Genomic DNA, 20849 nt, shown 5'->3' with positions numbered 1-20849 from the left:
ATGTCTCTATACACAACAAGATACTGTATGTATGTCGGAAAAGCACCTTTATTCATTTTGTTCATACATTTGGAAAAACATGTTATTGAGGAACAAATAAAGACATTGTTAACTGAGTTAATGAAAACAGAAACAGCCTTTTATTCTTTTCTCTTGAATACCTGAACACAAACTACATTTTCACATGTCAGCTCCTGTGGGAGGAAATAGGGATAGTTAGGGGGGGGACACTTAGAGCAGTAACAGTGTTAAAACTATCCTTATCATATTTAACAATCCCATTCTGCTGTGCAATACATCCCACTAATCCAACCCATTTCTCTTTGATCCATCAGCCCATGTTCTGATTCAAATGATTCCGCAAAAATCTAATTATCTTGACAGATACTGCCAACCCACCAGGAAGAGTTTGTTTCCTTCGATCCAGTGTTTCCAGCCACGGTTGGCCTTCTCTCCTTTCTGAGTGCACACCAGCTTGTCCCCCTCCCAGGTCACCAGACACTACAAGGCAACATATAGTTCATACATTAAACAATGGACTTAATTCATTATTTAATGCACACTTAGTATTTTTGACTTTACATTGTGGTAAGGAATTTCCTCTGTCACTAAAATTGCATTCCTCCTCCTCTTACATTCTCTCATTCCTCCTCCTCTTACATTCAGTCTATTTTTACCACTCACAGGCTCACTTTTTAACCTGAAGGTTACTGCAGTTATGAAGACTCACCAGTTTAGGATCACCTTCATGTTGATGCTTTTAGTGTAGACTCATTATAGATCCTCTTCTTTTGGCATTAATTTTGGCATGTACTAAATTGATAATCCTTCATACCCATAACGTTACCACCTGGACTGGGCAATAATCCCTCAGGACTATGTGGTATACTCTTTGGCACATTTTTTACTTTTTACATCCGAATTTCCTCAAGGGGATGAATAATCTATCTATCTATCTATCTATCTATCTATCTATCTATCTATCTATCTATCTATCTATCTATATCTATCTATCTATCTATCTATCTATCTATCTATCTATCTATCTATATCTATGTATCTATCTATCTATCTATCTAGATGTATCAGTCAGTGTTTCTCTGTGGAGTCTTAAAAGTGAAAATTGTCACTAATAAACTCGCCTCAAAACTATAACTGATGAATACTATCAACAAATAATTAGTTTAATACATTGTAATATATTTCACTGGCCTGTAAAACACAATGCTTTATTTTTTTTTCCCATTACCTTCACTTAGTTCATGAATTCAATTAAAAATTAATCTATTTTACACTCACAACATTCCCTTTTGTTGCTTGTAGCTTGATAATGAAAATGGGAATGATAAAAGACTTGCAGTAAATGCCTGCAGGTATCTGATGCACCATTGGCAATTTTGTCATTTTGTGCATTACATTGCCATTAGATGTCAGTGATATCATGAGAGGCTGAAGATTTAAATAATTTAAATAATTTTTTAATAAAAATAATAATACATTTTTTTCCTTAACAGTGCATCACTGCTAGTCACGGGTCATCTTTTATCACTGGCACATTACTGTTGTTTGCGTCTGTTTTCAGAGACCATTTACCCTGAACACACTAAGATAACGTGTTCTCATTATCACACAGGGGGAAAAAAATAGATAAACTATCACTGACTCTTTTCACTTCAAGGACTCCATATATCAGAGGTCAACCCACCTTGATGTTTCTGTTGTCTAGTCCCTTGGTGCACTCGTCAAACTCAATCCCTACAGTGAAGGCGAGCTCATAATTCCTGAAGGTGCTCAGTGTTTTGAAGTTAAACTTCTCTCCATCTTGGGCTACCACTTTGGTCTGAGACAGAGAGATGGCAATTTTCCTTGTAGCAAAGTCAATATCTAGGGCCAGAATAGAGAGACTTGTTTATACAATCTTTTCAGAGCAGGCAGAATAGACAGTAGTTGATCAATTATATATTTTTTACAGGAATAGATGAAGCAATGTGGAGAGTTCCACTTACTTCTATGTTTAATTTTAGAGTTGGCTCATTTCTAGGAAATTAGGTATTGATTTCTGTATCATGGACAGAAATCAAGACCTAATTAAACAAAAATGAAGTGAAGTATATCTCATGTCCATGAGAAATTATATTAATTGACAAGAATCAGAATAATTTTAGTTTATCTGTATAATAATAATAATAACAATCTGTAAAATAATAATCTGCGGTGAAACAACACCACCAACATATAACACCAATAACACCTTTGGCTTTAGATTAGAATAAACAATAACACACAGGAGAAAAAATTGGATGATTATGTCATTTGTGCAGTTGCCTAACCTGTAACATTACATTGAAACACCACTTTAACATATAACATCTCAAGAAAAATGAAACGCACCAAAATGAAAAATGTCTTACTCAACGCTTTCAAATACTCCTCAAATTTGTCATTGGTTTCCAGAATCCATGTCCCACTGAAGTCTGCAGGCATGCTGGCAGCTGGTGACACTGTTGTGTGTGTAGACTTTAGACAGGGTATGGAGGGGGAAGGTGCAGGGTGTCCTCCTGCCTTTATGTGCGAGGCACCAAGGGCATGAGGGCAGAGAACTATTGATAAGTGAGTTTATAGCTTAAAGGGGATTGGCAGGTTCAGTTTTTTTCGGAGGGGGAGGGGAAGACTCATCCTTTTCTTTCAGTCTTTACACGGCCATTGGGGGAGGTTGCGAAAGGATGAGGGCGTCCACACACACACACACACACACACACACACACACACACACACACTTAACATTTAAATGAGGTGCATATGCTCAAGAGATTCACAGGAAACTATGCATGTAACTGCTTAAAGTGCATTTCCTGCTTCCAGTAATCAATAAATGGGTCCTTTCTAATGGAACTCTAGTACATTATTAAAATATTCGTAACATTACCACCAGTGACCACAGGTGTCGCCAAATTAAACAGGACTAAAATCTTAAGGGTTACAATTTGAACTACTGGGACTCAAGATGTCTCCTACTTCACCGTCCATTCTCTGTGGACGCTATGAAGGCTAAGTGTCCATTAAACCATGGTTTTGCTTTGCAAGTTAGTTGTCATGTCACAAAATCATGCTCTAAGTAGGCCTAGTGAGCACAGAGAAACAGCAGATACATGTGAAACCAGTCTCCTGGTGTCAACTGCTGCATGTAGGCCTACATCGTTCTCTCCTTTATGAAGCTGTTTGTTGATTGCTGATCAAAATAAGAGTTGAGTTACTGACTTCCCGCCAGACCATCCCTGCACTTAGGAGAAATGTTTTATTGAGAATAAATGGAAATGCAGTTTTCACCCTGGCGCCAGGCTCTGTTTCGACCTCTGTCTGACGCAATCTTTTTTTTTAACCCGCCAAAGCAAGTGCAGGGAGAGATCAATAACAACCCCTTAGGGGAACCATAAATAAACAGAGGCCGCAGGTAGCTGCTGGGCTGCTGTTGGGGCATGAATGCACAAGAAGCGGCAGGAGGCTGCACAGCAGGGCAAGCAGCAGCAGCAGTGAATGAGCAAGTGAGTTGGACAGTTTATAATGACTGCCCAATCGAAATGGCAATGCACAAAGTGAGCTGACAGATTAGCTGGTTCAGAGCACAGCGTGCCTTGAGATGTCTGGCCGAAGCTCCACAGGCTTCGCTTCACTCACTGAAATCCTCAAGTAGCCTTGAGGCCCTTAAATTCTTCGTCCACGTTTGGAAATGCATTTTCGCATTAAAAGCAAGCTTCAACCAGCTGATCTGTGGGCCTGTGAAAGTTCAGTAAACAACAACCAATCATTTTAATGGTTTGTCTATTGTATGACTGAACTGCCATACAAAGCATGTCCCCGTTTCCAACTAGTCTGATTAACAAAAGAAATGGCGCTGTTGTTGAGCACTGTTTACTTTATTGACTGATTAATTTTATGGCACGTTCCCAAATGAATTGGGAGGGATAAATACACACATCACATTTTATATCCATTCTTGAGACTAAGCATCCGTAGCAAAGACGTTTACAGCCCTCACACATACAGATGTTCATCTTTTTCCATCCACAGCAATGACTCAAAGAACTAAAATGGGATGAACCCACTGCTCTCTTCTCTTCACTGCCATCCATTACTTTTCCAAGGCAGAGCATTGCGTTCATCAATCTGGCTCACCTGTCAGATCAGCTACACCTATAGTAGCGGTATGCATGTGTCCAACACATCTAAACTTGGTAATTAAAAGAGCACTTGCCCTGAGACATATTTACAGGATTGCATTTTGTGATGTTACATGATACACACTGCCCCGCCCCTTTGAATTGGCTTTGGCAACAGTAGGCTATTGATGAAAAATAAATGAGTGTTTCAAGAAAATAATATTCATAATGAAAATCACATGGGTAGATGGACACATGGAGAGATGTACAAACGACCAAAGGGAAAGTTGGATGGTACGTCAGAGGCATGGGTGTGGAGCGTCTCTGTAAGCCGATGTCAGCCGGGGACACCGTCTTGTCCAATAAGAGCCAGCTTAGGTCTTCTTGAAGACCTGCTTGCAAACAGCTCCGGCAGCTCTCAGCTCCTGCAGAGAACAAAAGACAATTGGAAGTTTTATAGATTAAAACAGATTTATTTTAGATTTGAACGGACTCAGAATGTAATTTTGACAAATTGGAATGCCGAGGAGAATGATTGCAGATCATAAGCCCTGTACTGTCTTCCCTAAACAGTACAATCACAGACTAAGTACTTGAACGATGGCTGTAACCCTATTACTTCAAACCTCTAATATTGACTGTTGATTTGTGTCTATCCTACTGTCTTTAACTACTTTATTCCCTTATAATGCCCAAGTCTTTTTTTTAAATACTTTATTCTTGCACTGCCATATAGTTTTTATATTTCTAAGTCTACATTATTCTCTTATATTGTCCATATTTAATGCTGGCCTCTAGACTTTATCCTTGCACTGTTGGACTTATTTGCACTACCACCATGACACACACTCTCATAGAGCACCTTACCATACATACTGAATCACAGGGTCAGTCCCTGCCCTGTCACTGCAAGCGTCTCATGCTTATACATCCCTTAGTACATTCATGTGGATTTTTTTTATTTAGTATCTTTTCTTTTATTGTCAATATTATTCATGTGGATTTGTTATTTTATCATCCTGTTTATGATGTATGTGTATGTTGTGTGTGATGTCTTTAAGCTACTGGGACCTAGAATTTCCCCTTGGCAATCAATAAAGTATCTATCAATCTATCTATCTATCTATCTATCTATTTATTTATCTCTCTATCTCTCTAAAATGTGTCTGACTTATCAACAGTATTATAAGTAAGAGGGGCTGAGGATGTGTCAATTGTTAGTAAAGTATGAATTGAGACATTGGATGTGCAGTATGTTGAATAATTTAAGGTACTCCAAAAGGTCAGTTTTCTAATATACCTTTTGGCATCCACATTGCAAAGTATTTTCTGCCAGCAGAGGCCACTGTTGCTCCACATTCAAAACCCTCTCTCAGCTCTTGGGAACTTCCGACTAGTAACTAATTTCATGGCCGCTGATTGAAAACATCTGTTGGCATCACTTAAACCAAATAATGTGGCAGATTATTTTTGCTTAGCTTTGATAGCAGTAATCACACACAGGGAAATCTGATAATGCTGAGCTAATGAAAATGGTAATGTGCTAGTCATTACTTTAGAGTCTTTTCAGATGCTAATGGTTTCATTACGGGCCACACTGGGCAACGCACTTTGAATTTTACAGAGGAGATGTTTAAAAAAAAAAAAAAAAAAAAAGTTATTGAAGTTCTTCTAAAAGAAATTAGATTGAAAAAAGTCAAGATAATAACATGGCAGTGGCTGATGTGGATGTGTGCTGGATCACTGGAGGTTTCAGTTAATAGCAGTCTGTCTCCCCCCCTTTAAACAGTATATCTTTAGATGTAGTTCCTTATGCAAAAATACATAGCAGTAAATGAGTTACATCCATATGCACCTCATAGGATAATGTTACTTCTGCTGGAGCTAGTGGGCCAATTCACAAGTTACACAAAATATGCACCGCACATACAGTGTAGAGAGGCATTTTGGATTTGGATTAAAGTGTCCAAATTGCAGCCATCAATATTCATGGCAGGTTTTCTTACCAGATGAAGCTCATCTCCGTCCACCCAGTGGGTCCAGCCTCTTCCTTCAATCTCTCCCTTCTGCACACACACCAGCTTGTCTCCCTCCCAGGTGATGGTGGTCTGCATGAGGCCACAGGTCAGGGCGAAAAATTGGGTCATATTACATGACGTGGATGCGTGAGAATATAGATTTAAACATGCATATGCTGAGGCTCAGTCGTCCTCCACCCGTTTAAAATAATTATTCCGATCAAATCTGCACACACAGATGCACGTGACCCATTTCTCTCAGCCACTCTCCAAACAGCTTAAATAGCTTATCTGTAATCAGCATACAAAAAAAGCTTTTTCAAGAGGGACCTTGGATAATCTTTGATCCTATTCAGTATTCAGGGACACAATCTGATTCAAAGAGTGGGAGTCTAATTTCTCTGCCTCTCCCACTTCTTTTCCTGCAGTATCATCAATTCATTGACACAAGCGTGAAAAATTGGAGGAAAGTTTTGTAAGTAGGTGGAAAGTTTTGTAAAAAAAGAAAAAAAACCTCTCACCACATCATATGCTCATTATAGTCTGGAGCGTTGCCACAGAGAGGTTTATACACCTACAGGTTTTGCACCAATGGGGGATCGGCAAGGCTTAACAGATTTCTCAAACGTTTGAAACATGAATGCATCACGTGTACTTTACATTCACTCAAGTGAAACCCCCATTTGGACACTCCAAATGCTTACCATGCATTTCCTGTCATCCACTCCAGACAGATCCTCCTCAAACTCTTTGCCCACATGGAAGTCCATGTTGTAGTTTTTGAAGGTGCTGAGGGTTTTGATGATTATGTGGTCCCCATCGTGGACAATGTCCTTGTCAGGCTTCAACAAGGTGGCGATTTTCCTGATGGCGATGTTTACTTCTGTAACAGGTCCCCGAGGAAGGTGAGAAAATGAACAAGAAACAGGAGAAGCAGGGCACTTTAGTGGACTCGCACAGTTTCAGACACATACATGTATGTACAGATTTAAAACGAAGTTAGATGCAGCAGACTGTATAACATATTTCCAATCCAGCTTGATTATTTTGAGGTGAAGTGGAACATTCCTGTTAAGATTTTTAAAAAATGCCGACAATAACTGTTGCTGACAATAACTATAGTTGTTACATAAAAGTAATTGAAAGATATTGTCACAACAAATTTGCATTTCTCTCACTGTTGTACAATGTGAGATATGAAACAAAATACGAGATGGTTGCAATCTTCAATCAAAACTCCACTACTGTCGAAATATGAGGATTTCTATGAACGGTAGAAGATTATAATGCCAACTTTGCTATTAAGAGCTCTAATGATGATAAGTTTGCTGCATGCCTTTACCTTTACCTTTACCAGGCCTGTCCTCCACTATGCCCTGCTACATACTCACCGAGAGCCTTCAGATACTCCTCAAAGTTATCATTGGAAATCATTTTCCAATATCCGTTCAAATCAGCTGGCATGTTGGCTGTTTGTTGCTCTGCTGCTTTCCCTACTCCTAGTGAATGATGACGAGGTCCACTGTGGATGGCTACTTGTGCCTGAGTGCAGGACCTGCTGTCAAAAGCCCCAATTTGAACCAAATTCACTTTAATCCGATTACCTCCCACTTCCCTCCCCCGGTCGACTCTACGTAACCCCTCAATCCTCCCCATGCTTTCCCTACATATTGTATGCTTGGAACATGCATACATAATGTAGATTGGTTTTATGTGGGATTAGGATGAATACACCTGCTTTTTCATTTGACACAGGCACACTTACATATATGGAGTTCCACATGTGGCAGATTTGGCCTGGTTCTGTTGTATAAGATGAGGCCGGTTTTAATCATGTTAAAATCATTATGCGGGGCCTTCAACATTCAGCCTAATGGAATAAAATCACACAAAGATCTATCAAAAAACAGATGCGCATGTGGATGCGGCTGAGTGGAGCACACAGTGTGGGTAGTATGCACAGCACAAAAGCAGAGTCACCTGAGCTTAAAATGATCCAAAATGTAGCACAATAGGACTGTCATATCTTTTGTTTCGCCTAAATAACTCAATTAATTTGGTAATCTCTCTTTTAGGCGGGCTGCAGCAAACCCACTGTCTAAATCCTTTACTGACACACACACACACACACACACACACACACAGTCTTTTAAAGGATGCCAGTGAGTATCAGTCACAGTGGCGCTTTCAGCCATTGGCCTCAATGAGAAAACACCTCCTGTAGCTGAGCAACTGTCAGATTACTTTAAATCCTTCGGAGGAAAAAATACAGGCTTGTAGACACAGTGTTTGGATAATGGGGAAACGGAATAGATCCACAATGAGTTGCTGTTGGGAGGCTGCTGCAGAGTAGAGACACCAACAAAGACCTTCATATGTGAGGAAATTTAAAACAGGATCCAGTTTAAATTTCTTCAACTAAAAACATACCCATGGGGCGTTCTGGTAGCTGAGTGATTAAAATGCACACTATCTAATATACTATACACACACAAACACACCCACGGTGGCATTTTTTGTTCATATGATTCATGTTGTACGTTTCAAAAGTTCTTTAGTCCTCATTTTCTAATATATCTTAATGTCAAACATTGAAATGCCTATCTCTGTTTTAATAAAGTCTACCAACAGACTGTGTTAACATCAAGGACAGAGATGAAACAATGAAAAGTCCAGGACTTTACTGCTTTATCTCTGACAAAGTCTGATCTGTTGTATTTTTATAAATATATATGAATGGTAAAACAAAACTAGTCATGTTGTTAGGGTGGGATTTGGGTTGTTGGGGGTACTTGGACTTGTGACCTTATTATTTCTAAAATCGTGGTTATGGTTATTATTTTATACATTTAGACAGCTACAAGGGAAAACACCACTCAGATAGCAATATTTCAAATATACAGGATTTTATTTCAATTTATCCAACTCTGCAATGATGTGAAATGTGTAAAACTGCAAAGGATTGAAAAACTTTTAGGAAACAAATGTTCATTGACACAAAGATGGGGCTCAGTACTTGCAATGTGTATGATTAAAAAGACACAGCACGTGGCCGGGTTGGCTCAGTGGTAGAGCAGGCGCACGTGTACTGAGATGTTTACGCCTCGATGCCTCCAGGGTTCGAATCCGACCTGTGACGATTTCCTGCATGTCTTCCCCCTCTCTCACAGCTTTCTCACCCAGCTGTCCTGTCAAAAATTAATGGCGAAAAAAACGCCCAAAAAATAATCAAAAAACAAAACAAAAGACAGCACTGTGTAGATGCATCCGACTGAAAACAAGTGATGCCTGAAGGAACACATTTCAGTGTGCTTCTATGCAGGTTGTGCAAACAGTCCAGTGGAAGTTAACAGAGCTTCCAGTCCCTGAAGAGAAGCACCTATCTGTGTGAATTCACACATCAAAGGCCCCATGTTCAGCTCAACGCTGCAGCCGTCCATCTATCAGTCATCCAGACTCTTTACTGGCTGTGCCTGTTTGGCGAGCGGCCTCAGCACTGTGCCTTTATTTCTTCTCTCGCTGTCCTCCGTGTAGAGGTTGTGCTTGTGAATATATTCTATCACAGCGTCTGGGATCAGGTATTTCACACTCCGATCCCTTCTCAGAGCCCGGCGGATCTCTGTGGCGCTCGTCTCATTCCTCACCCATTCCCTCACGAGGAAAATGTTTTGACGCTGCCGCGAGAGCGTGTCCGACTCGTGCACGGCTCGCTCGGGCTGAAGCCCCCCTCGACTGACGCAGACGAGGCCGAAGCGCCCGGCCACCTCCTCCACGTGGTCGTCCCGCCACAGGCCAGGGATCTTGAAAGTGTCGAGGAAATCGGCTCCACACAGGAGCTTCAACTGGGGACAGGGGCCTGAGGGGAGAGGTCGGAGTAAGATACTGCTTACTTTACTAACCAAAGGATGAAACAATAAAACATGGCGTGGCATTAGGGCTGGGTACCAAATTCAATACTTTTTAGGCACCGACCAATTTTGCCTCTTAAATATTGAGTATCGAAAATTGCCTTGTCATTCAATACCCAATTTCAATACCTAGATAGAAAGCAATATAAAACCAATGAGCTAGTGGTGGACTAGAAGAGGAACAGGATAAAACCCAAAGTTGTAGCCATGACTAAAAATTCTAAAACATGGATGCTTAACACACACATCTTCAACCAGGCAGCACAAAAGATCTAGACAATCACCACAGTTTCAAGGTGGGCGTCCAAGATAAGTGTCACCAACTCGGTTTCCAACCAAATGTGAAATATGGTCAGTCTTCCCTTCTGTTTCTGAGTTATGGTGTTGAATAATGGCCAGAAAAGCGGGGGGGTTCTTTTTATTTTTAGATCAACTTTTTTTTTTTTTTTTTTTCTTGCAAACATACAGAACAGAAACAGAGAAATACAAACCGAACAAGAACAAAAACCCTCCCCCACGGCCTCGAGGAAGAAAACAAAACAAAACAAAAACAAATAATAAACAAACAGAAATCGCACCTTGCCTCACTTGTCACTTTCCTCTAGTTCTTGTGGTGCTGAGGTCATTAGGACTGATATTTGTGCTGCTGCATTTTCCCATAGGTCTATAGTCGATGACTTGGCTTTGTTAATCCTTGCTGTAGAGAGCTCCAGCATAATTATGTCTAGAAAGTACGCCAACCACTGTTTTATACAAAAAGAGTGGGGGGGGGAGCCAGTGTTGAGCTATCATTTTCTTGGTTGCGGATGAGCCGGCTAGCCAAATTTTCTTGTCTCCCAAGCAGATGTAATTTAGAGTCGTCATTAAGTAACAAAACAATCGGGTCAGTAGGAATACGACATCCTATCACATCAGATATTATTGATGTTTTATTCCAGAACTCATGCACCTGTTCACACTCCCAGACCATGTGTAGGAAAGTTCCAGTGTGTTCAGGTTGACAGAACGTGCAATAGGGAGTGGGAATGACTTTAGAGACTTATCTCTTTTGAGGAGTCCAATTTGTCCTATGACATACGTTGAAGTGGATCTGCTGGTGATTTGGGTTCTTGGAACAATGGGAAATGTTGTCCCAAACTGTCTCCCAATTGATTGCGTTCCCCTCCGGGCTGAGCTCTCGCTCCCATTTCCCCACTATTGGAAATTCTCCTATGGACGCTTGCTTCAGTTTAGCATAAATGCGGGGGGGGGGTTCTGAACATTATGATGTCACAGTGAAGTGGACTTTTGGGATTTAAAATGTCATAACCTCATAATTTATCCTATTAGACATTTGTGTCATATTTTGTTATTATTAGCGTATGAATTCTTGAGTTATAGCCAAAAATGTGTTTTCTGAGGTGACAGTGACCTTTGACCACCAAAATGTAATTAGTTCATCCTTGAGTCCAAGAGGACGTTTGTGCCAAATTTAAAAAAAAAAAATTCCCTGAAGGTGTTCCTGAGATATCATGTTCACGAGGATGGGACGTACAGACGGACAACATTAATTAAAATGTCTATGATTCAAAATTCTACTTTAAGATACTTTATGATGCTTGTTGATGTAAAGATTTTCTCAAAACAATAACAACAAGCTGGCCTAAACTCAGACCCCATGAATCCATGAATTCTTTTTTTTTTTTATTTTCAAAAGGTATTCACTCATCACTCACTGAGAATCACGCACTAAATCGTTAATATTTTTTCTGAGCATTTATGATGGCAACGATTGACATCCTCAAGTAGTGCTAGTTTTTAATTCATGGAAACAGTCCAGTGGGTGTTTGCAAACTGGCTAGTTTACGTTCAACAAAAAAATGACAATCCCATAATAATAAATGACTGAACTGTCTCCTCAAAGAGTGCTCATACTGTTGAGAAGCAAAATTCAAAAACTGGAGGTATTAGTGAAAAAGTAAGTGAACATTTTAAGTATGGACCAGGCAGATGAAAAATCTCAACATTAGAAAACTGACTTAGTAGTTCTAATAAATTACACAATTACACTTAGATATTCATGGTGCTGGAGGCTACAGCAAAACATAACACCAATTACTGTGGGAGTTCAACTTTTTCATATAAAACTCAAAATGAACTGTGTTTAGATTATTTGACATTGAATTAACCAAAAAGGAGACCAAAACATCAAAGTAACTTTTTTTCTGCAAAAAAAAAAAAAAAATTTCTTGATAAATGTCATTAGATCTTTAGGCAGTGTTGGGCCCAAAACAATATCCTCGTTAATGACTTTGATAAATCATAATCCAATGTTCCTGACACACACACACACACACACACACACACACACACACACACACACACACACACACACACACACACACACACACACACTTCATACTTCACAAGTATTAAACCTATCCCTAATACTCTTTAACCAGTGTTGGTCAGCATCACAGAACACCATTAGGCTTCTACTTTGCTAAGCACAGGCACATTATGTAAATCCTTAACTCTAACTCTGTTAGAAGGCTTATTAAAGATAATATAATACAGTAATATGCTGAAAAAAGAGCCTACATGTGGATCTGTAAGACTTCATGACAATTCATCAAATAGTTGTTGAGATATTTACATTTTTTTTTTTTATTCTATTAAAAACAAAAGACATTACCATTCCAAAATGAGAGATATGCATGGCCAATGCCACAAATTAAAACCAAATATGAAATGCCTGAAAACAGTCAGGGATCAAAGGGTTTCAGATCTGATCCCAAGTTCCCAACAGTAAGAGGATCTTACTTGAGAGGGGAGTTGTGTTTCCACTGAAGTCGTCGTGCATTCCTGTGCTCTGCTCATACTCCTCCAGAATACGCCCATAATGATACCTGCCCAACAACCAAAGGTATGAGAGAAAGAGACTGAGAATTTATTTTTTGAGGATTTTAGAAACAGTAATACAGTTTTTTTCTTATTCTAATTGTGAGTATTTCTTCTATCTTCTGTTGAGTAGCTAGCGGTGTATTCATTTTTTTTTTTTTTCTTACTCCGTTTATGCATGTGCATTGGCAAACAGTTTTTCAATCTAACCATCATGCCAATAAAGCATTATCAAACTAATGATATTCAAACTGAATATCAATGAGCCACAGAGGAACTTATAAAGAAAAAAAGGAAAACTGTTTTCAAGTAAAGCTGCTTAAAGATGTTATGGCACATTTGAGTGTGCGTGTGCGTGCGTGTGCGTGTACACTTGTGACGTGGCCTGCTCACAGCCTCTGGACAACAACAGGCCACTTCATGCCTTGATCAGCACCCGTGTTGTGCAAACACTCATGAGGGGATTTGCGAGAAATGCAAAGCAGGAAAGAAGGAGAGGAAATAAAATGGAAGCAGTCCAATGATGCAAGTGTAAGAGACCTTTTCTAAAATAAGCCTGCTGTATTGTACACATTTTTCCATTACATCACTCATTCCCTTGGGTCAACTGCAAATACTGTAGATTTCATATTTCTGCACAGTAAATATAACTTACGTCATATAGGGCCTTTTCACACCTGAAAGTCCAGACCAAGGTCCGGACCAAGGTTCATGTTATTTGTTACATGTTAAACATTTGATCCGGTTAGTTTTGGTCTCACACTGCAGTTATGCAAGCGCACTAAAGAACTATACATGACATAACTACGTCCTGTCTTCATCACATACGTGAGCTGCGTCTCCCGATACTTGTAATTGATTGGTTAGACGGGCTTCCCCGTCCTCTCCTATTCTCTCTCTAGTGTCAGAGTTTTTGCGAGTTTTTCCAGCTGACTGCTGCTCTCCCCGTGCTTCCGCTGCTCTTTTTGTTGTTGTTGCGTTGTTGGGAAGCAAGACACGGGAACTTTACTTGGGTTTTGAGGAACTGCAGCATTTGTTCAGAGACAAACTGAAACCTACACGGTACATTTACTGCGACTTAACAAGTGAACTGCTTATTTCTTCTCTGCTCTGATAGCCGACCGCTGTCTGCTCTGAGCGCATCCACCGTCACACTCTCTCTCACATATACACTAAGCTGTTCCTTAATAATAATAATAATAATAATAATAATAATAATAATAATAATAATAATAATTAGGGCTGTCAATCGATTAAAAAAATTAATCTAATTAATTACATACTCTCTAATACTGTAATACTCTAATTAATTACACACTCTGTAATTAATTAATCGAAATGAATCGCATACATAATTAACGGTGCCTGAACCGATACCTTTTAAGAAAGTAAAAAAAGAAAAGAAAAAAGAAAGGGTACTAAACAACAGTTGGTGACATTAAAGAACGGCTTGTTTATTGCTAAGGCCATATGGTCAAAATTAAATGATTTAATAATAATGTATAACAATAACAATAACTTATTTCACTAGTAAATTTCTGTTGAACGACAAAAACAACCACCAGGTAGGAAAAGGACATTTACAATAACTTCAAATGCACCACGAGGTTGTAGTTTACCAGTTTCATTAAACGCACCGTCTGTGTTGTTTTTCCGACGGCTAAAACACAGTCAAACTTTACACCGTTTAGCGTTAGCTGTCAGCATTTTAACCATTTTTAATCCAGCTACTAGCTAGCGGTAGGCTAACGTTAGTTGCTGTTGAGTATAGTGTTCACTAGCGTCATGTACAGCGGTGTTTGTGTTGCCGTCTGTTTCAGAGCATCAGAGAGAAGTGCAGACATATCAGTGGCACCAGATTTCGGTAGCCAGGGTTGGCAGGAAGAAGATTTTTACAAGTAAATGTTCCAGTTAATGATCCAGGCAGCACATTCTCGTCTCCCTCCTTCATCTTACAGTCGAATGGTGGCTAGAACGGCTGGAATAGATTAATCTACGTTATTTTTTTTAACGCGTTATTTTTTTATTTTGACAGCCCTAATAATAATAATACATTACATTTATATAGCGCCTTACGATGGTAGAGAGGGAGGGGAACATGTTTTTAGTGTTGGGGGGAACCGGAGCACCAGGAAACCCACGCAGACACCGGGAGAACATGCAAACTCGACACAGAAAGGCCCAGGAACCCTGTACTTATAACACGACGACTGCCAGAACTTCCTGGATTTGTCCAGTAAAGTCCGAACCATCCATAAAATGCTTTCACACTAGAAACGAACCGGACATTGGTCAGACCAACTTTCAGCTGTTTAGTCCGGGGGAGGTGTCACACCTTTAATTTTGGTTCGGATCAAACCAAAAAGTCCGAAAGTCCGGACCGATGAGGTAGGTGTGAAAGCCCCCATAGAGTGGGCCAATACATAGACATGCCTTGTTCACATCACAATTGCCTCTCTTTACCCATATTCATGTCCCAGACAGCGTTTTGCAACTACACCATTCCTACTCTGCCGGTAAATTTAACAGCAGGTGCGGCTGATTTCACCTAATTAAAAATTATATAATTATATATATTATATAATGACATACAGTAGGTCCAGTCTAGTCTGGCAGCACCCAAGAGACCAGAACCTGGCAACATGCTGTTGCATAAGGAGCTGAAGTTGGCATGAAGCAGGGCGGACAGAGGAGCAGCAAAAGAGTGTGCCTCGGCTGGTGCTCTGGTAAAACTAGGTCATGTCAGCAGAGAAAATACATTTGTCATATATGCCATCAAGAATGAAGAAGGATGTAACAGGACACGGTAAAAGCTAATGGAAACAAATGGCAGCTACTGGGTGGCGGATATACTGATAAACAAGATGCGTTTTGTTCTGCCAACACAGAAAAACAACTGAAGGTACCAAGGAAGGAGGAACCAAAGTCTGATATTATCCTCTAATTCTTGCATGCTCTTGCATGGAAACCTACTTTTTCTTCAAATGAGGCAATGTGAACTCTAATGTTGCTATAAAGTTGTTTTATACCTCATGGTGACCACAGTCTCCGTCCAGTCTGGCTGTTGGCTCTCCCATTCATCAACCGTGACCCAGTTGGAGCTCTGGAGCGCCAACTTTGCCATGGCGATTCGGTGCTTTGCCAGTACCAGGCCTTGCTTTCCATAGCCGTCACTCACTGGAGACACGATGCCACCCACCACCTGGTACTGACCTGAAGGGAGAGAAGAAGATGGATACCGATTTTCTGGTTCATGACAGCCGATACGGATGTGGAATATAAATCAGAAGCTAAAGTCATCTCTGAGATACTCATGTTAGTATTATTAGTGCTTCGGCAGATCTCACATATGAAGACAAATGCTACAATTGATCTTTTTGAAACAGGGTGATGAAGGCACTTTATCGTGACGTGAAGTCTGTTGCTCCCAGACTGTGGAACGCCCTGCCCTGTCCATGCGTCTGGCAGACTCTGTTGTCTCTTTTAAAAAGGATCTGAAAACATGTTTATTTAGGAAAGCCTTTGGTTGATGGGTGTCACTTTAATTTTACACATGTATATACATTTTATATTGTTTGTTTTACCTATTCTTTTGTACAGCACTTTGTGATTTTATCTGTGAAAAGCGCTTTATAAATACATTTTACTTACTTACTTACTTACTTACTAAAACAGATGTATTTGCAACTGTAGCATCAACCTTCAGCAAAGGGAGAATAAAAACTCATGTATGCAGAGATTGTTTTTCCATTTTCTGATGGTTACCCTCTAACTACTAGTCAGCTGATGTCTAATAGGTTAGGGGTCAAAGGGAAGCTGTAAGAGCATTATTTATGTTCCTGCCCACTGAAATGCCGCACTGTGCACGGATTCATAAAGCATCTTAGACTAAGAGAGAGCTGACTCAGGACCTGTACAACTCTTAAGGTATAATGATGCTGACCATGTGACCGGGCTAGAGCAGCTTTGGAGGTAAATGGGCCTGGGTTTATATAAAGGAGGCCGTGTCTGCTGACGTGGTTGTTAATGGTTACATGGTGTGGCATCACATGACAAGACACACAGACTGCGGTGACTGAAAACAGATCAACAAGGAGTGCAACTTAGGTCCCTGCAGCATCAGAAAGAATGACATATAACTTTGTAATATATATATTACTATTATTATATATATTATATATATATATATATATATATATATATATATATATATATATATATATATATATATATATATATATATATATATATAATATCTTAAGTTCAGCAAATAACAACAATGTGGGGTTTTTAAAGCTGCATTAATAGATATTTAGACCACTACGGGGCAAAATGGCTACACAACAAGCTGAAAAATAACGTTGGTATGGCTAATGTGCTAGCAAATAGCCTACTTTCACATCAGGGAAGACACAAAGCCACATTAGCGTATGTATGGAAGCCTCGTTCTCCTTTGAGCTTTCGGATTCAACCAACTCCTAAGACAAATATCTGCATCTTTAGCTTGCTAAGTGCTCAACTTTCTTTTCCAGAAAGTCTCTAACTTTGTCTACTGTTTGGTGCTGGATATATCAGAGAAAGATAAGTTTATCAAGGCTTGTTGTCCTGGAAACAGCAGCCTGCTGCTGCTGCTGCTGGAACCGAGGCTGATGAAACTGGTGAGACTGAACCAAACAGTAAATTTGTAGGCCATAAAAGAAAAACAGTAAGCTAGGGTCTAAAACGCTCTGTAGTGCTGCAGAGATGGCTCATAATTCTATATAGGTTCATCAGTGTGAGAAACATTTCACAACACACAATTATTGGTTTATTGTTAATATAAAGAATATTAATCGGTGGTCCTTAAGCGGGATTTATGCTTCTGCGGGGGTTCTATGCAGAGCTTACGCCCTAGCCTACGTAAGTGGCCGGAGGTTTATACTTGTGCGCTGGTGTGTCTGCGTCATTCTAGCCTATCTCTTTAAGAGAATAGCAGACCCGGCGTGTGTATGTACTGGGGAGTGGGTGGTAGAGCGAGAAAGAGTGACGGGGATTAGCTTCGGCGCAAGTACCGACTCCTGCGGCGAAGACGGAGAAACAAAGTGTCTCCCCTGTGCTTTATGACCGCGGTCGGAAATCTGTAGGAGGGAAAGTTAGAGGTGCTTGTGAAGATCCAGGACTTAGCCAAAAAATTTGAACATCGACAACTTCTCAGTCCCTCCCCCCTTTTCACTAATGCCCAAAACGGTCTCCTAAGCCCCTCCCCCCATAAGGGAGAATGAATGCGTGTGCATGAGCAGTGATTGACACGCAGTTAGACAACCCCCCCTGGCCCTGATTGGTGCATCTGAACAGGGAGCGGTGGATTTTTGCAAATCGCACTACAGGCTGTAGGTGGTGCCAGAGGAGCCGGATTATTTTTTAAATGACCTGCTTCACGTAGTTCTACTGGAACATAGGGTCAGTTTCAGCAAATATGACAGAAAGTTAGTTTTATAAGGCTTACCTACTGCATCTTTAACCTTCTTCTTTATTTAATGTTGTTTACGGAGAAGGAAAACCAGGAAATGAGTAGAGGGAAATGCAACGCTACCAAGCCACAGCCAAAGCGGACCAATCACAGTTGTTGCAGTCTGTATCGCCACGAAGCGTAGTTAAATTTTTTGAGAGGTGCACGTCAGGCTACAGCGTAGGGTCTGTATTTTCACGTACCTACGTACGTACCCACGCCGTGGATTTAACGCAGAAACATGAATCAGGCTTTATCGCATTTTTGTATTCTTTATCAAACATACAAACGATTAGCAGACACAGTGTCTGTGACGTCTGGATCTGACCTGTGCTGTGCATGTGGTCTCTGGCCAGCTCAAACAGCCTCATGTGCTGGTTTGTGATGGGATTGAAGGAGCCGCAGGCTAGCAAGACTAGTGGAACACGGCGGGTGGCCATGTTGGTTTACCCCCTCACACCAGTGTCAAAGAACCTTGGAGGAAAGCAGAAGAAAGAGTTATAAACAGCGTGGGAGGCGGACGATGGGATGCAAAGATGAGAAGACTGAAGGAGGCTAGCATTAGAGCGGGCCCTTTTCTTCTAGAACATTCTAAGGGATACGGTGCAGAAAAACTTTATAAATCTACAAGTTATTTTGTACTTTTAAGTACTTGCAGTGCTGAAAACATTTTTCAGGAGGTTCACCTTAGTTGCATTTACCTCAACAACCTATTTGTCATTTGGTGGGAGTTTTTAAATCCCAAAGCACCTTACAATGGATGAGTACAACGTTAGTATAGGTGGCCCCAGTGAGCAACCCATAGCACAGCCATACCCTGCCCATTTATCATTGGGACACCCAAAACAGTTAGAAACACTGGCAAGAAATAAATGTGGCAGCATTTTGCCAGGGTGCCAGACACTGGAGGAGGGGAACAACTGCAGTGGCATTTTGTTTTTATGTGTACATAAATGTGTAGAAAGCCTCGAGGGAAATTAACACCAGCCCCTGTTCACACATTAGTTGGAAATATGGTGTATTTCAACCAGCCTCTCTGGCAGCTATCCAGCCATCATTTGAAGAACTTATTTTACTTTAAACATGGAATTTGTTAGTTAAGTGGTTAACTTTATGTACACTGTATAATGCCTTAAAACATTTCTTTATAGTGTCATCTTCCTGTGTGACCACTAGATATTTTCTACCGGTATTCACATAATAAAGCTCAGTCTTGTAACCACCAGACTGTACGGTTCCTATAAATATATTTGAACTTGTATTTGTTTATGTGCTGGATTTGCATGACTATTATTATACCCTGTTTTACAACAATTGGATTGTATGTCCTGTTTTTGTCTTGTGATATAGGCTAGTGTCCCATTATCAGAATCAGAATCAGAAAGGGCTTTATTGCTTTAGTTGCAGTTTATTTTTCACATAGGGATCCTTGCTTGAAAAGTACTATTAGAAAGTTATATTCGTATTTATTAATTGACTAACCCAAGGATTTCTAATTGATTCTGTATTAGGACCATTGCTCATCTACTGTATACAACTGATGTCTTAGATGAGGCAGACACAATAAACACACCTTCATTGAAGAAAAAACACTTTAGGTTTGTATGTTTTGACAACACAGTAGACAATAATGAATGCAGTGTTGCATGTGCACGGTGTTCACTGGCTGACTTTAAATCACAAGTAACTTCCTGTAAGAAACTGAATAGTTCTATGGTCCAGGGTTGTGACAGGTGCATGCTATCTATGTGCAACAGACCTGTGTCGCCTTTTAGCACTTCAGCTATTCAAGTTGATAGTTTTACGCTATTAGACGTAGAAACTAGGGGCTTACGTTCAGTTTAGTGTCACAAATTATTTTCCAAAAACTGAGTGTCCCAAATGATGAGGGTCTTATTTGAGACAGGTTAAGGTTAGGGTTAAGGTTAGGGGTAGGGGTAGGGTAGCACAGGTGGTTTAGCAGGTTCATAATTAATTAAGGACATTGTATGGGGAATTTGGGACACTAAACTGCACGTATACCGAAACTAGGAGTTGCTATGTTTTTGGGCAGTTGTTACAGTGCAATTTAAGCAAGAGGATAGCGAACAAATTCCAACAGCGTTCAGTCAACGAAGCCTTGTCATTGAACTAGCAGCTAAGATAGAATTAGCCTAACGGACCAAACTACGTACAAGGCGACACACACCGACAAACATTCGAATGAATGTATGAATGAAACTGAATAGTAGTAGCCTACATTTAAACGGTCGCATTACAAAAACTAAATGTTTAGTAGGAATATGAAAATGATACATTACTTGTTTACCTTCTTTTCATTCTGTTCGGTGAGTGTGTCACACTCTTCCAACTCCGCTGTTCAGAGCAGCTCTTGCTCGATGGTTCCGCAGAGAAAAAC

At 40.2% G+C, this 20849-nt stretch overlaps 2 protein-coding genes across 2 annotated transcripts; both read right to left on the bottom strand.

Moving 5' to 3' along the window:
* Nucleotides 1-28: 28 nt before the first annotated feature.
* On the bottom strand, nt 29-20849 carry LOC116037237. Its single transcript, XM_036005180.1, has 13 exons — nt 20760-20849; nt 18780-18925; nt 15993-16176; nt 12886-12971; nt 9620-10031; nt 7567-7730; nt 6880-7058; nt 6164-6265; nt 4550-4582; nt 2412-2610; nt 1706-1884; nt 400-501; nt 29-194 (listed from the first exon to the last, which is right to left on the bottom strand). Exons 2-13 carry the CDS (start codon nt 18889-18891, stop codon nt 141-143), a joined length of 1806 nt encoding a protein of 601 aa, XP_035861073.1. The 5' UTR covers nt 18892-18925; nt 20760-20849; the 3' UTR covers nt 29-140.
* rbp1.1 (retinol binding protein 1, cellular, tandem duplicate 1) lies at nt 3899-7790 on the bottom strand. The gene is made up of 4 exons (XM_031281048.2): nt 7567-7790; nt 6880-7058; nt 6164-6265; nt 3899-4582 (listed from the first exon to the last, which is right to left on the bottom strand). Exons 1-4 carry the CDS (start codon nt 7637-7639, stop codon nt 4532-4534), a joined length of 405 nt encoding a protein of 134 aa, XP_031136908.1. The 5' UTR covers nt 7640-7790; the 3' UTR covers nt 3899-4531.

Source organism: Sander lucioperca, chromosome 9 (assembly GCF_008315115.2).
Source record: "Sander lucioperca isolate FBNREF2018 chromosome 9, SLUC_FBN_1.2, whole genome shotgun sequence".
Classification (NCBI taxonomy): Eukaryota; Metazoa; Chordata; class Actinopteri; order Perciformes; family Percidae; genus Sander; species Sander lucioperca.
This window is presented reverse-complemented; position numbering and strand designations above follow the sequence as displayed.

Excerpts from the sequence above, each read along its gene's own strand:
- rbp1.1 (XM_031281048.2), bottom strand. The coding sequence starts at position 7,639 with ATGCCAGCTGATTTGAACGGATATTGGAAAATGATTTCCAATGATAAC. Across the intron at positions 7,059-7,566 it reads GGAGTATCTGAAGGCTCTCG|AAGTAAACATCGCCATCAGG; the intron begins GTGAGTATGTAG and ends GACCTGTTACAG. Across the intron at positions 6,266-6,879 it reads TGGATGACAGGAAATGCATG|ACCACCATCACCTGGGAGGG; the intron begins GTAAGCATTTGG and ends GGCCTCATGCAG.
- LOC116037237 (XM_036005180.1), bottom strand. The coding sequence starts at position 18,891 with ATGGCCACCCGCCGTGTTCCACTAGTCTTGCTAGCCTGCGGCTCCTTC. Across the intron at positions 12,972-15,992 it reads GAGACTGTGGTCACCATGAG|GTATCATTATGGGCGTATTC; the intron begins GTATAAAACAAC and ends GTTGTTGGGCAG. Across the intron at positions 195-399 it reads AAGGAAACAAACTCTTCCTG|GAGCTGACATGTGAAAATGT; the intron begins GTGGGTTGGCAG and ends TTCCTCCCACAG.